Source organism: Myxine glutinosa, chromosome 1, assembly GCF_964187855.1.
Source record: "Myxine glutinosa chromosome 1, kmMyxGlut1.1, whole genome shotgun sequence".
Taxonomy (NCBI): Eukaryota; Metazoa; Chordata; class Myxini; order Myxiniformes; family Myxinidae; genus Myxine; species Myxine glutinosa.
The window spans coordinates 117935194-117953101 of record NC_136261.1 but is presented as its reverse complement, the minus strand read 5'-3'; the positions used below and the strand labels follow the sequence as shown (position 1 = coordinate 117953101).

General features: G+C 42.1%; 1 protein-coding gene across 1 annotated transcript in view; it reads right to left on the bottom strand.

Annotated features, from left to right (window-relative positions):
* Positions 1-2349: 2349 nt before the first annotated feature.
* LOC137413899 (homeobox protein unc-4 homolog) overlaps positions 2350-17908 on the bottom strand; it is an 85372-nt gene continuing 69813 nt past the window's right edge. The window contains exon 3 of the mRNA XM_068099338.2: positions 2350-3887. Coding sequence (XP_067955439.2) covers positions 2859-3887 — 1029 coding nt within the window. The 3' untranslated portion in view covers positions 2350-2858. The remainder of the gene's footprint in view (positions 3888-17908) is intronic.

Here is a 17908-nt window from a genome sequence, read left to right as displayed (position 1 = left end):
TCTGAGGTTTAAATAGGACAGGTTCCTCCAAGATCCTCTCTGATGATGTTCTAATCATTTGCACCTGAACTGGTGCACCTGATTCTAATTTTAGGTATTTGAAGAAGTGATAAATGTAGAGGTGTACTTACTTTTTCCACATGCGAAATTTGCATTTATGTTTATTTAAATTATACAATGGACTACAAAATGTAAATGTTTCATGATATTTGTTATATTATATCACCTTTATCTATCAATATTGTTGAAATGAAGATCAAATAGCTGTATGTTGAAATATGTTGAAAAATGCAAAACTTTACATGGGGTGTACTTACTTTTTCACGTGACTGTATATATATATATATATATATATATATATATATATATATATATATATATATATATATATATATATATATATATATATATAGAGAGAGAGAGAGAGAGAGATAGAGAGAGAAGAGTGGAGAAGAGTGGAGAAGGAGACTGATGGGGGAGAGGTGTAGTTTGTCAAAGAGGGCCAAGTGGTAAGAGGTGGAAAGAGGAGGAGGTGGAAAGCAAGAGGGCTGTCAGATGCTTGTGATTGGCAGGTGGTGGCAGACCTAAAGCCACAATTGGTATTCCCAGAGGAGATCTGTGTGACAAGGTTGCGGCCTGACATTGTCATTTGGTCAAGTGCTACAAGACAGGTCATCTTAGGGGAGTTGTTGGTACCTTGGGAAGAGAACATGGAGGAGGTGCACTAGAGGAAGAGAGGAAAGTACAGTGAGCTGGAGGCAGAGTGCCGGGAGAAGGGTTGGCGCGTTTCGTGTCAGCCATTTGAGGTGGGGTGTAGAGGGTATATTGGCAATTCCTTTTCTGCATTTCTTGCCAGGCTGGGAGTGTGTGGGACAGAAAGAAGGAGGATGTGTGACAAGGTGGCCCAGGTTGCCTTGAAAGGCTCATTTTGGATATGGAGGAAGTTTATGGAGGCATGTCGAACGGTGTAGGTTGGTTGTGTTTTTTTTTTTTTTTTTTTTTTTTAACATTATTATTTCTTATTTTGTGTATATGAGTGAGTGGGTGAGGGTGTGTGTTTTTGCATGAATTAATTTTTGCATGAGTGTGTGTTTTTGTGTGTTGAGTGGTGTATGATGTAAGTGTAGGTGGTTATTTGGTTGGTGTTCTGTATGTATGTGTGTGTATGGGTGTGTATGTGTGTGTGTGAATGATCTGGTGTGTTTTGTTGGTGAGTGGTGAGGGTATAAAGGTGGGTGTTTGAGTGTTCCACCATGTTTGTTTGGTGCTGTGGATTCTGGATGTGGAGGTGTTGTTGTTGTTGTTGTTGTTGTTGTTGTTGATCGCACTGGCTGTGGGTGGGGGTATGGACGCATCCAGGTGCAGTTGCTGCATGTGGATGTGTATGTGCCCCTGCTGGCCCACCTTAGCTGACCGTATCGAGGTTGAAGGGCCGAAACGGGATGATGCTGAGGACCTCGACTGAGGACCCGGTCAGTGCGGCAACTTGTGACCAGGTGTGTTTTGAACTTATATATATATATATGACCTTTCAATACAAAATAATATCTGTGTAAATAGCTCGTTGGAAAGACCAAGTGAGTGGTTTATAAACTTTATAATCTTATGCCAGTAAAATGACAGCGGTGGCAAAAGGTTCAGGTGCCCCAATTCGTGTGCGTGTACACCTGTGAAGGGAAAGTCTCCCAAGGACTCAGCCTTTCCTTAATATACCTTCTCTCCTGGATGACAATTCCGGTATATATGGTGGGGCGAGAACACTGGATTGGCATTCCATAGGAATGTTGAATTCGCCTGAAGGCAGAATTCACCTGAAGGAATTCACATGAATTACCCTGAAGGCATTAAGGATTTGTATTGCAAGTTTCAGAAAGGGAAGTTCAATTCAGAACGACCAAGTCACTATTGCATCGCCAGTAAAAGCCCAGTTGGCTCGTTAATAATCTTCAGGGTGGGAATCATCTGCCTGCTCCACCTGGTCGTGTCTCTACGTGTGATACCAGTCCTTTTATTGTGGTTGACTCTTATTCCGTTACCTATTTTACAAACAGTTGCTCTTAATGGAAGTGGATTGTACCATTCCACTGCTCTTTCAATTGTAAATAAAATTACTAAAACTTATGCATACTCTGTGAGCATCTAAGTGCTTGTGTCACAAGCAATTCGATATTTAACAGAGATCGTAATAAGCCACCCTTGTGTGAAGCTCGTTGGGGTGTGGGAGCTTCATCGGATATACGATTCCACATCTCAAATCACGTGTCACCTCTCTGGGGTCCAGAAGAAACCAAGACAGCCAATTACCCGATGCTCGGTTGCAATTAACGAACGCAAGACGGTGTGTTGTTTTAAATATTTTATTTACAAACTATTTGCTCTGCATTATCATACAGATTATTTTACAAAAGAAGCTCAAAACAGCAAAACTGCACTCGGATGATCGCGGGTGGGGTGTTGGGGGGGGCTACTTTTGTGTATATATATATATATATTTATATTTATGCATATACCACACAGCATCGGTCTAACAGTTTATAATGAACAAAGAACACACGTCTCCCTTAAGTTTCCTTCATTGATGGTACGACTGGTTCGTAAGAGGTCTAATGCCCTCTAAAATCCCCATTTATAAATAATTTGCAAAGGCGACAGCTATATAAAACACCACAAAAGGCTGCAAAAAGGAGAAAATAACACCTAGAAACAAACAAGGGGAATTAAAAAGTTAAGATAAATTACAAACAAGGACGCGAAGATGTAAAACGATGGTTATACAAGATGATCATTGAACATGAAACAGGTATACTCGTAATTGTGATGTTGTGTGGTGTGAAAAGTCCTTTGTAGTGAGCTGCTTGTCATATCCCGCGCTCACAACCTCCCTCCGATGACTGTTTGCGCTCGGATAATGTGGCCGTCTCGGTACCAAAAACAGTGGCATCGGATCCAACTTGACCGTCCCAGGTTCCCTGGGGTTCAGGAGGTGTGGTAAGACCAGTCCGAGCCTGGCTGCCTCTCTCCTGAAGCTCATGGCTTTGGACGGGATCGCTGTGAGCAGAGGTGGGCATTGCGGGTGAGTCTTGGCTCGGTTCTGGCTCAGGTGAGGCCTCGGTGGTAGCAGAACCTTTACTCGGAGCCGCGTCTCCGGGGGGCGTGTCGCCCGCCGGCACGAGTGGTGGGATGTCCGCCTGTTGCTGCTGTTGCACCATGAAGCCCAGGGGCTGAGTGACCGGATAGAATGCAAGACCCTTTTCTCCCACGGTTGAACTCGCTTTGGGTGAAGCTGCACTGCAAGCCAGGGTAGGAAACAAGAAATCCCGACGAGTGTTGCGTGGTCGCTCCGCTAGCAGACTTTCTACGCTAAATGGGTTGCTCTTCGGATGTAGGATCTGCTTCATGTTGAGCTTCTCCAGAGCATGTCGTGCCGTCACATCCTTCACCTCAGCTCCTTCGGGTTCTGAAACTGCCGCCACTGCGGTTACTGCCACAACCACAGCGTCCGCAGATGTTGCTTCAACACCTTCCATGGAGCTCTCATTTCTCCACTCTCGACCTGAAGCTGCTGTGGGTGAGGCTGGAGCACTGTCATCATGGAAGAGTGTCGAGTAGAATAGATTGCTCTGCGGAGAAGCCGAAATTGAACGATCCCCTGAACTGTCCGAATCGTCCATCACTGACCGCAGGCTTCCTTCTTTCCGACAGTTCTGCAGCCGCAGTTCCTTCTTTTTCCTCTTCTCTGCCCTCTCGTGTTCACGCCTCGCAATGTCCATGGCGTCCATGGGCTCCCCGCTGCAGGTCACGGGGTGTGCGTTGTGTGCTGGGCGACCCGGACCTTTCTTGGTGTTTTCCTTCTTACGCCACTTAGCACGACGGTTCTGGAACCACACCTGGGGGTTGATTCAACAGAATGGGGCATTGTCAAAGAATGAACATAAGAAGCAAATGTGGCATTATGTAATCAATCAAATAACTTGCACAAGATATTGTAAATACCCTTAGATTATTCACTACCAGTCAACCAAAAGCTAAGATCTGATTCGAGACCTCTACTTTCTGATTGTAGCGTCTGATGCTGATTTGAACTTATGTCGAGGCCCACCACAGTTATCCTCATGGAGCTGTTTTGTGGTTAGATGAAGAGATATTTCAATGAATGAAGGTAGTTCAATGTTCAATGTTGTAGCGGTGTGCGTTGTGTTTATAACACCTTGTTTATATATATGTATGTATATATATATATGTATGTATATATATATATATATATATATATATATGAGTATAACTACGAGTATGTATATATATATATATATATATATATATATATATATATTTTTATATATATATATATATATATATATATATATATATATATATATATATATATATATATATATATATATACATACATACATACATACATACATACATACATACATATATATATATATATATATATATATATATATATATATATATATATATATATATATATATATATATATATATACACAAAGAATTAAGTTAAGCACCCCCTAATCCTGTCCTGAACCTGAACCCCCTCGAGCACGTTTGGGACATGTTGGGACGACAAATTGCGAAGATGGTCCCTCCAATAGCCAATCTGGATGAATTGGAACGTGCATTACATCGGGAATGGAACAACCTGCCACAGCAACGCATACGACGGCTTACAGGGTCTATGAGACGTAGGGTTGAGTCAGTGATCCGATCACGTGGGTCCTACACACGTTATTGACGCAAAGATCGCTAGAGGTCTTCTCAGAACAATGACTGTACGTTAGAAAACATAAACGTCATCCACACTGTCCGTGATGGACCTATAGCTCCATACTTAAATTGAGGTGAAAATATGCCTAAAATTCCCAAAAAATTTCACCTTAAATTATTCAGATTAAAATATTGAAAACGGCATGATTGTTATGTTTTTATGTGACCATAATATCACCTCTCCAGAAAATATAGCAATATCATGGGTATATTACACTGTTTTGACGACAACAAACTTGTAATGTGCGAGGTTGTAAAAAAACGGGGGGGGTGCTTAACTTAATTCTTTGTGTATATATATATATATAAACATCTTTGTGTTGACTGCCAAAACAAAGGAAGATGTTTAAAAAGTACAGGCTTACCTCTAATGCATTGAAAACCAATAAATTATGGAAAAATCCTATTTTTTTCCTTCATATTTTTAAACAGGACCGGAGGCTCGTAGTAGAGCTCCCTCCCCCAAACCTCACCCCCTCCCACCCCACAAACACACGAGACAACACAGGACTGTTAGACGAGACAAACAGTCACAGCTTGTGGGAACTGCTGTCACTTCCCGGGGCACTCTGGGTACCAGTGACATCGATGGCTCCGCCTTTCTCACCGAACTCAGCGGGGCATTTCCTGATGACGAATTTCAACCTCCACATGGATGCCAACTCATGGGGATTGTCCATGCTCTATCCTTTTAAATGTTGAACCACAAGCAAAGAAGCAGCAGCACTTTTTTGAAGTCTTTGGTATGACCCGGTCTGGCTTTGAACCGCCGACTTCCAAGATTGTTAACATTATTTATTTAAATTTATATTTACATTTACATTTTTAACATTATTTGGAAAGGAACAGGAAATTTTGACGTGAAATTTGTCAAAGATCAAGGTGATCGTGCAAAAATTTCTGGCTTACTGCATTTTGGATAGCACGGAGAGGGAAGAGGCAACACCTTATTTTTCAACCTGCCGACTCCATTTTTCAACCTGCCGACTCCATTTTTCAACCTGCCGACTCCATTTTCAACCTGCCGACTCCATTTTCAACCTGCCGACTCCATTTTCAACCTGCCGACTCCATTTTTCAACCTGCCGACTCCATTTTTCAACCTGCCGACTCCATTTTTCAACCTGCCGACTCCATTTTTCAACCTGCCGACTCCATTTTTGAACCTGCCGACTCCATTTTTCAACCGGCCGACTCCATTTTACAACATGCCGACTCCATTTTAAAACCTGCCGACTCCATTTTACAACCTGCCGGCTCCATTTTAAAACCTGCCGGCTCCATTTTAAAACCTGCCGACTCCATTTTCAACCTGCCGACTCCATTTTCAACCTGCCGACTCCATTTTTCAACCTGCCGACTCCATTTTTCAACCTGCCGACTCCATTTTTCAACCTGCCGACTCCATTTTTCAACCTGCCGACTCCATTTTTGAACCTGCCGACTCCATTTTTGAACCTGCCGACTCCATTTTTCAACCGGCCGACTCCATTTTACAACATGCCGACTCCATTTTAAAACCTGCCGACTCCATTTTACAACCTGCCGGCTCCATTTTAAAACCTGCCGGCTCCATTTTAAAACCTGCCGACTCCATTTTAAAACCTGCCGACTCCATTTTCAACCTGCCGACTCCATTTTCAACCTGCCGACTCCATTTTTCAACCTGCCGACTCCATTTTTCAACCTGCCGACTCCATTTTTGAACCTGCCGACTCCATTTTTGAACCTGCCGACTCCATTTTTCAACCGGCCGACTCCATTTTACAACATGCCGACTCCATTTTAAAACCTGCCGACTCCATTTTACAACCTGCCGGCTCCATTTTAAAACCTGCCGGCTCCATTTTAAAACCTGCCGACTCCATTTTAAAACCTGCCGACTCCATTTTAAAACCTGCCGACTCCATTTTAAAACCTGCCGACTCCATTTTAAAACCTGCCGACTCCATATTAAAACCTGCCGACTCCATATTAAAACCTGCCGACTCCATATTAAAACCTGCCGACTCCATTTTTCAACCTGCCGACTCCATTTTTCAACCTGCCGACTCCATTTTTCAACCTGCCGACTCCATTTTCCAACCTGCCGACTCCATTTTTCAACCTGCCGACTCCATTTTTCAAGCTGCCGACTCCATTTTTCAAGCTGCCGACTCCATTTTAAAACCTTCCGACTCCATTTTTCAACCTGCCGACTCCATTTTTCAACCTGCCGACGCCATTTTTCAACCTGCCGACGCCTGCCTGCTAAGGTGTATACAATAAGACAACTCCAAACACAAGTTGTTTTTTTTGTTTGTTAATTTTCTTTGTCAGAAAATGTGTACCTGCCAAAGGACAGCTTAACAAAGATGACAATAAATCCAAGTTCAAATAACTATCATAAAGTAACTTTAAGGTGTGTTTATTCATGTTATACACTTTATGATGCAATGAGGCATCTTTGCAGGCCAATGGCAGTCTGTCTCGGCAGACAAGATAAACAAATTATTTTATCAACTAAAATGTGGTGGAGCATGTTTAATGTCATGGGAAACGAGATTAGCTCTTCTTCAGTGCCGGAGACGTCGACCGCATCTCATTTCCCACGGTGGTAAACATGCCCTAACCACTGTTTGGCGATAAACTGCATTGTTTATGATGCCACAATTCCGGTTTTGGCTTTGAGAGTGACGAGTTTCCATACTCATGGTGGCTGCAGAGATGACTAACTATACAAAATACTTTGAAACCAACTTGTTTGTATTTTACAAAGCACTATAAATAATCGTCTCTGTTATGCAGCGCAAGACTGCTGGCTTGCATCATTGGCTGTGAGCGTGGCTGTACCGCTGAAGCAGTGCCCCCTGATGGTTAGGGCTGGAATTATGGAATTTGTTCAGGGTGCCAGTGATAGCTCACATACTCGTCATGAAGGACACCATTGGATCTTTAACGACCACAATCCAGAGACTAATTCCAGCAGACGATACACTCTGTTTAACGTCCAGTCCATCCGAGCGACGGCACCCACATTTATGAATCACGCAGCCTGTGAAACACCAGGATGATAGTTTATAGCTGGGTCGGGATTCAAACCCAGGTTGGAGTAGCATAGGGTCTTAGAGTCGAGTGTGCGCACCTCTAGGTCATTCTGCCAGCCTGCTATAAATAATGAAAAACAATAACTTGTTCACGTTCTTGTCCTAGGGTTCAAGACTATTCTAAGGTGTATACATTTTACCTGGACCTCCATTTATAACCAAGCTTTATGTAATCGTGATTGGCAATAATCGCCTTATTGTACAGCCAATCCAATATAAACTTCAACAACCAAGATGTTTTCGTTGACTATAAATTTCACAATTACTTGAAATTGCACCATCTTCATATCCACCATGTGCATTATAGCAGGAAAGACATGATTATGGGTAGTGTCTACCAACATCACAAATAAATATTTCCTGAAAAATTACATTCCACATGCATTACCACACCTTTATTAAACAAAGGTCCATGTCCAATTTGAATCCCCCTTGTACATTGGCTATCTTGTCTGACTGCCAACATCATCAACACCCTTCATACATTTCCAGAATAAAGTAGAACGGATGTCAATGTGTCTCCTAAAGTCAAAAGAAAGATAATCTAAATTAAAAAATACAATTTTAAATGAAGCATCTAAGTGAAAAACATTGTTGCGTCAAAATAACAATGAGATAATAAACACAATTGCAACGGAATAAATATTACAAGCGCTGCTGCTTCTGCAAAAGTAAACAAGAAAGAGCAATCAGAGATTGCAGACCCTCACCAGGACGTGTTTTTAGTGGTTTTTAAGGCTTTTGTGTTGAAACAAATATGGCGGCCGAACCACGTGACCGATGACGGCATCAAATTTTTTTTCTCACCAATTTATCCATAGATGCCGTTCAACAAATTCCATCTTGATCGGGTGAGGTTTTGTATTTGTCCAATTATGACGTCATAATGGAGGCACCTATGACATCATGATTAACATATGTTATTCCCCATGGAGAGTTTTTTACAATGAGCCATGTCTCAATTTTGTATATGCAGTGCTGTCGGAGATGTAGAAGTGAAAAGTTTTTCGGTTTTTCCAAGATGGTGCCAGTACCATGTGACCTATAACGTCATAATTATCATTTACAAAAAATTATATGGGAGGAGGTGCATCTATGGTGAATATTTCCTGTCAATCGGACCAACGGTTGCAGAGAAAATCATATTTATTCTGTGCGGACAAACAGACAGACACAGAAACGGACTCAAGTGCAATACCCTCTCCTCTGGCGAGGGTAACCAGAGCCAAGTCGATGGTGCCCCATCGCAAATCTCCACACTAACCACCCAAATAAAAGTTGAAAGATGGCAAAAAAGTTCCACCAGGAATGACCCAATATCAAATTACCACTGTGAATTACCCTTGCGTTTTCACCCATGTGACCCTAAGTCCCCACCCCTGGAGCATGAACCGTGGGGCAAATCCCAATTTTTATTTTTTTTTTACATATTTCATGCATCCCTCAATGTTGATTGCATATACAAAGTTTCATTTAAAAATTTTTTTTAATGTGCTGGTAATTGCATTTTTGGTATCAGTACCAAGTTAGGTGAATTAACCGTTTAGGACGACATCGCGTGACGGACAGACGGACAGACGGAGCTGGTTACAATACCCACCCTACCCCCATCCAGTTTTTTTTTTTTAAGGCGTGGGGGTAACAACAAAGCCATAAAGCAAAACAATTAATATATCAGCCTCGGCCTTGTAATGGTTAGAGCATCCACTCTGAGTCTGGGAGGGTGGTGGTTTGAACTCCGGCCGAGACATACGAAAGACTTTTAAAAATTAGTCAGGGCCCTTCGGGATATTTTGGTTCAAATTCTTCCAAAAGCATCAAATTTGGCGCAGATGTTGCCCATGCCATACTCTTTCGATTTTTGACGGGCGCCAAGGGCGGTATGATCCGGGGACCATACCGGTCCATCCCGCCATGTCACTTGACCTATGACGTCATAATTAGGATATGCATCGAATCACATGGCGTACTATAAGTGGTCAAAGTTCAAAATGAATCGATTGAAAAATGAAGGCAGGGATCCATTTTTAAGGTTTTCATAAAATCCAATATGGCCGCCAGGTCACATGGCCTATGACGTCATATTTATGACATGTATACAATCATGTATACATGAACCCGGATCATGATCGCACAAAAATTAAACACAAGGATATGGCATACAGTTCATAAAACATCAAAATCCGTACCTTTGTAATTAGACTGATGAACTGCATATGCCTGAAAATTAGGAAATAGACATGTAAATATTTCCTCTAATTGTCAAAAATAAGGTCAGAGTTCGATTACCCAACCCAGAAACATAAAATGGTGAACCTCGCGTAAATCTTGACAAAAAACTCAAAAAACGACATGTTTGACTCAAAAATGACCTTTAAGATGACCTTGAGGGTTGACCTTGACCTCGAATCATCAAAATAACATCATAATTGGATTCCTCGACCTCGAAAACCCCTGAAAAGTGGTATCATACATGATTCCAACCCTTTTGGTTATTTAACTGATTTTCCTCTAATCCGGGTGGTGGCCATTTAGTATTTCGCCAATATGGGGCCCCCGGGGGGGGGGGGGAGGGGGCGCCCGTCTTGGCGCCCGTCAAAAATCGAAAGAGTATGGCATGGGCAACATCTGGGCCAAATTTGGTGCTTTTGGAAGAATTTGAACCAAACGGCCGCAAAATATCCCTAAGGGCCCTGACTAAATGGTGCGTGCTGCTTCCTTGCTTGACCCTCAGCAATTTATAGGATAGCGCAAGAACAAACAACTATAGGTTGGCAATCACAGCTCAGGCTTTGATGGGTGTAATGGGCTCCTCCTGCGTCAAAGTTCCATGTAAGAGAACTCGTATTAATACGAGATAAGCAAACCGTGTAAACATCCTCTGTAGCCATTGCTGAAGGAACGGATACACACAGCTTGCATTAAACAGACAAACAGCATGCAATGCTTGTCATTTTCACAATAATTATGAGCCCTGGGGTGAATCACAGCACCGAATGGCAGCACCGCTTTATATATAAAGCTAAAGTGCAACTTTGACGAAAGAAAAAACAAAATGCCACCACATCACCGTGAATCCAGAGAGTATGTTTGGGGTTTGGAAGGTGTTAAACAAACAGAACTCTGTTGCTCACAGAGCCTCCGATCATGTTGTTCAGTGTGTGCCTCTGATGACCGAAGAAATCATTCTAAAGGGAATAACAAGCTAAACAAACACGTGTACGTCCGATCACAGTGCAATGCACATATTGGAAAAACGGAGGTTTTTTTTCTTACAAGTATAAAATCCCTAAAGGAAAAATGAAAATGAAATAATAATGGAGCTGAACAATACAATCCTTATCCTAAGCTTTCCTCATCTTAACTTAAGCTAGGTACTGTACTTAGGCCTACAGGTCAGGCAGCAGACTTATAAACGGGGAGAGGCTTGGAAGCGTCATTCGTGATAATGCGTGTACTGTCCTGCCCGGTACCGCTCTCTGGAGAATGGCACTGGGAATGTTGGAAAAATGAAGAAGCTGTTGGAAACTGGTTGGCAACCAAGGTGAGGGAACGAGCTGCGGTGATGCTCTCGCCATGTCGCGCAGAAAAGTTGAAAGACGCGTCCCAGCGCTATGGCACAGCGACGTGCTCCCATGACAATCGTTCGACAACACTGCATTTCACATTTTGTACATACAACTGAACTAGTTAGTAGCTGCAAGGTGATGGCATATCGTCGGTCAAAGGCAAACGGTTCGACAAAAAAAGCAAGCATCTTTGCACCTGTGCCTGTGAAAAGTCACTGCTCGTGGTCATATATTGCATTTGAACGATGAAACTTTTAAATCTGGGCAGAAATGTACTCGTATCTTTTGAGAGCCTTGGTGTTGGCTTAGCGGTTTGGGTGGCGGCTTGGGATCCTAGGATCCTGAGTTCGAATCCCGGTTGATCGCTGAATTAACACCAGGGAGGTTGACTCCAAAGACTCAGACAAGAGGTGACCAACAGGGCTGGCGGCAGGAAGGGCATCCGGCCGTAAAACATTGCTTCAAAAAGGGGACTACGGTGCCCGAAGAAAAGGCCAACCCCTGCTCTGTGGGGAAAAATGGCCTCGAAAGGCGTTCTTCTTCTACTCTCTACCCGTTGAAGGAATGGCTCGTTACAACTGCAAATGCTGCAAGGCAATATTCTGCAACCGTATCCTTGGCCAGCTTCGCGCCCTCTCCGATTGGGGTCCCTAGCCATGGCCCATCTGGCTTATGTTTTGCAGAACTCATCCTCTCTGTCACTCTTCCAGCAACCAGCTTTGTGACCAAGGATGACAGCTATTTATGTTTTTTTTTACAGGATATAAGGCTCGTAGTGGAGCTGCCACACATACATCTCACACACATTGACACAGACAAATACACGAGACACAACACCGGACTGTTAGATAAGAGAAAGGCAGCCACTGATTTGGGGGAAGTGCCATCACTTCCCGGGGCACTGGGTACAAGCGATGCCCCAACAGCGTAGCCTTTCTCACTACACTCAGCGTGGCATTTCTTAAGCACATACCATTTTTAAAGTCTTTCATATGACTTGGCCAGGGTTTCAACCAATGATATCCCAGACTCACAGCAGATATTCAAACCATTCCACCACCGAGTCTGGTCAAAAGACTTTGGACTTTTCCAAACTCTGAGCAACACCGAGCACCACAATGATCTTCTCAGCGGTCTCCATTTCACTTTGGCAAAGGTCAAAGTGCTTGGCTCTGCCCAGCACTAATTCGACTCAATAGACTCTGACCTCCCAAGTCAGAACGGTAGTACTACCCTGGGCGGTTGCTGTCTACAACCTACAAAATGTATGCTCTTACCAACCAACCAGTGCTTCTCTCAGCAATCTCCTAAACCATTCCATGGGGGGAAAAAAGGAAACATGGCTCATTGTCAATTACTCCCCATGGGGAACAATATATGTTCATGATGATGTCATAGGTGCCTTCATTATGATGTCATAAATCGACAACTACAATGCTTTATCCGATCAGTTTGAATTATCTTGAGCGTAATCTACATGAAAGTTGGATGGGAGACTTAAATTGATTATGTCATCGGTCAAGTGGTTCGGCAGTCATATTGGAGTGAAAATGAAAAAGACCTTCGAAAATATTTTCCAGAACGGCTTACTAGATCAATGCGAAACTCCACACACATGATCTACTAGCCGAGGATAATAAAGTTTGAAAACAATTAAGTATAGTTCATGCGGTCTGGCAGCCATGTTGGAATTTTTGCATAAACTGCATAAATGGAATTATTGTTCTTCTCTGAAAGTACTGGATGGATCGATGCAAAAAATTTACCATATGCTTGACTATGCATGGGGATGTAATGTTGAAACAAAAAACGGCATTGGTCATATTGCCATGTTGGATTTGGATTTAAGGAAAATATTTGGATTTAAGGAAAATATTCAAAAAATAGTTTTTCTGAAAGCGCTTACCTTATCAATGCGAAATTTTACATATATCATCTCAAACCATTGCTGCATATAGTGTGAAAATGGGGACATAATATGTCACGTAGTTTGGCAGCCATCTTGGATAGAAAGACTAACCTTATCTGATCAACACGAAACTTCACACACACTACCCGCTCTTAGGTGGAGTGTAAACTTTTGATGTCAAAGGTCACGTGGTTGGAAGGTTGGAACAAAAAAAAACAACCAAAGGTTTGCTTGACATTCAGCATTTAAAAGGATACAGCATGAACAAACTAGAACAGCACTCAGTAGAGAGCAAACCTCCGCCTGGTTGGCCATATCACTCAATGGTTAAGAATCATTGAAAAATTATACTAGCTGGATCCGGATCATGACCAAAATTGAATCGATTCTTCCGTGTCACACACACAACCTGTCCAACACGTTTCGTCCAAATCCATCCATAACTTTTTGAGATATCCCACTATAAATCGTTTTTGGCCCGATCTCCCAATGGTGAAGAATCACTTAAAAAATTAAATAATTCTAATATCCGAATCCACATTCAGATCTTCACCAAAATCGAATCGAATCGTCCTTGTCACACACACAACCGGTCCACCATGTTTCGTCCAAATCCGTCCATAAAGTTTTGAGATATCCTGCTATGTATCGTTTTTGTCCCGATCTCCCAATCGTGAAGAATCACTTTAAAAATTCTTGTAGCCGGATCCGAATCCGGATCTTCACCAAAATCTAATCATTTCGTCCTTGTCACATACGCCACATCTCTGCCAAATTTCGTCCGAATCGGTCGACAACCTTTTGAGATATTTTGTTCACAAACAAACAGACAAAGGGGTGAAAACGTAACCTCCATCCACCTTTGGTGGTGGAGGTAACAACGCTGGGAAGATAATGACAAACCACCCAGTGTAAATATAGCCAGGAAACTGCTTTGGTGGCAATCAACGCTCTATAAAGAGCATGGTCCATCAAAATCAATTAAGAATGTTAGAATGTTAATAAAGTACATGCTATTAGGAACACGTTTTTATATGTATTATTAGAACTAGGGCATGCCCGTACTATATATAAGCTAGGACGTGCCCGTACGTGGGTGCCCGTTCCTTGCCAAAAAAAAAAAAAAAAAAAAATTTGTGTAGGGGTGTGTGTGTGTAAACATCCTAGGGTGTGCCCGTACGTGGGTGCAAAAAAACATGCGTGCAAACAACAACAACAAAAAAAAACTTTGAAACCACGTGGCAGTAACGACCACAGAACCCCCCCCCTCTATTTACATGAATGGTTTGGTCCATTCGCAACGACCACAGAACCCCCCCTCTATTTACATGAAATGGTTTGGTCCAAAGCGAACGGCTTGCGGTGTTTGGTAAAGAAATCGCCATAGCTCGGTAACTACTTGTCCGATTAATTTCAAACCTTGAAAAGGCACATCCTCGGGTCCCCAGCAATATACCTGGCAAGTTTAAAGTATATCGGACCCGTGGTTGTCGAGAAACAGCGGTCACAGACAAACATACACACATACACACATACACACATACAAACACACATACACACAGAGATTAATGGAATTATAGATAGATGTTCGTACGTTCATCTATAAAATACATATGATTGGAATGTGAATCGATACAATAAAACCGAAAAGGGTCTGTTTGTGTGCTGTGTGAACATAAATCTACGTCATCAATACACCACACAAACACAGCAGCTAACAAACACAACACACAAACACAGCAGATAACAAACACCACACAAACACAGCAGCTAACAAACACCACACAAACACAGCAGATAACAAACACCACACAAACACAGCAGCTAACAAACACCACACAAACACAGCAGATAACAAACACCACACAAACACAGCAGCTAACAAACACCACACAAACACAGCAGATAACAAACACCACACAAACACAGCAGCTAACAAACACCACACAAACACAGCAGATAACAAACACCACACAAACACAGCAGCTAACAAACACCACACAAACACAGCAGATAACAAACACCACACAAACACAGCAGCTAACAAACACCACACAAACACAGCAGATAACAAACACCACACAAACACAGCAGCTAACAAACACCACACAAAATACACCACACAAACACAGCAGCTAACAAACACAACACACAAACACAGCAGCTAACAAACACAACACACAAACACAGCAGCTAACAAACACAACACACAAACACAGCAGCTAACAAACACACCACACAAACACAGCAGCTAACAAACACAGCAGCTAACAAACACACCACACAAACACAGCAGCTAACAAACACAACACACAAACACAGCAGCTAACAAACACCACAAAAAATACACCACACAAACACAGCAGCTAACAAACACAGCAGCTAACAAACACACCACACAAACACAGCAGCTAACAAACACAACACACAAACACAGCAGCTAACAAACACCACAAAAAATACACCACACAAACACAGCAGCTAACAAACACCACACAAACTTGTCCTGGCGAGGGTCTGCAATCTCTAATTGCTCTTTCTTGTTGTTATTTGCAAAATCAAAGATTCGTAAGTGTGTTGTCTAGCGTCTGCTCTGTTAGTTTTTTATGCCAATCACCTTTTTCACCCCGATTCTAGTAGAGGTAGTCACAAGCTGGAAGCCTATTGTTTTTTTTAGGTCAATAGATCAAAGGTCACGGTCACATAAATGGTCAATTTTCATCCGATTGACTTGATATCTATATACCTAAAAACCGAAAAACAAAGGTGGATGGGTGGTGACTCCTCGTAGAGGTGAGGCCTTGTTCGACCCATGTGAATATGTGTATCAAATTACGTACTGTGTGATCTTGAGTTGGATCGCGAGTATTCTTTTCTTAATTACTATTATTGGACCTTAACTACCTCTATTAATTACGTATATTAATTACAGACTATTGGAATGTACCTTTTAGACTTTTAGACCATTTTAGACCCTTTAAGATCCGTTAAACCCTTTTGACCCTTCAGACTCCTGAAGATCTTTCCACCCTTTAGACCACTTATATACCTTAACCCTTAGACCTTTAACACCTCCAGACCCATTAGTTCCTCTTTAGACACTTTAGACCCCTTTGGACTCCCATTAGGAAGGCCAAAACAGTCATTTTGACTGTTTCCTGTGTTTGAACAGTCAAATGACTGCTGAAATGGTTCTTGGTAGGAACAAGTTATCGGGTATGTAACAGGATTTTTACATAACATGATCTCTGACCTTTGACTTTGTGACACCAAAATGTAATCAGTTCATCTTTATAATACCTGCACCAAGTCTGACTTCGATCCCTTCAGCCATTTTCAAATTATTGCAGTAAAGAAAACCTATCATGGACAGACGGACAGACGGACAGACGGACAACCCAAAAACAAGACTTCATTGGCAGAGGCATAAAAATTTCCGGCCTTCCTCATGTTATGCCCATAGACCCTTAAACTCTTCAGATCTACTACTGTTGGAACATACCCTTTAGATCTTTAGACCTTTAGACTCTTTAAGACACTTATAGACCATTATAAAACTATATAGACCATTTGACCACTTGGACTCTTGAGACCTTTACATGCTTTACACCCCTTAGACCTTTTAACTACTGTTGATACATATCCTTGAGATCGTAGACCCCTCAGACCTTTATATACCCCGATAGCTAAATGATTTCCATTGCTACTTCCATGGGTCATTCAATATTTACAAATGAGGTAACCATCTCCTCGGACATATCACAGGTATTCGACATTGTCCGATTTCTAGTATTTTTGTATGTGGCATCCAAGGCCACCTTCATACCTGGCTCTCTGACTTCTTCCAGGTATGCAGTCAATGGTTGACTATCAATGGAATTCTCTCATCTCCCAGCTGAATCTGAAGCCACCCAAGTCTGTCTTGAATGCAATCCTGTTCCCCATCGGCATAAACATGCTTAACACCCCCTTTACACCCTTTAGACCCGTTCGACCCCTTTAGACGCATACCAAACAAACATATATTGAATCCTCTTGCAATGCACACACCGGGTTGTTTTTAGCAAGTAATGCGCAATCTCCACCTACCCAGAGAATGTGTACTCAACTAGGTTGAACATAATTTGCATATTGGGTCACTGAATTGGTTCACCAATCAAATCCTCAAAGCATATTGTTTTTAGGTCAATATCTCAATATCTCAAAGGGTCAAAGGCCAATGTCGCATAAAATCATACATTTTCATCACATTAACTTGAAATTTGAAGAGGATTTGCATATTATGTCAACCCTTTGTGCCTCAGCTGTTTAATGTCCTGATACTCTTCTAGATAATGATACTTTGCTTCTAGATTGGTTTCTAGTATATTCTAGAAACCAGAATTTGTGGCACATCTGCCTGAAATATCATCAGGTAACATGCTCTATACAGAGATTCGGTGCTGCCGAAGCAGTTTCCTGGCTTAGGCTACAATCCTGGACAGGTCGACAGTCCAACACAGGATAATCGACTGATTGTGTAGGAATTTAGCTCGTCCACTCCTCTCGAAGGACAC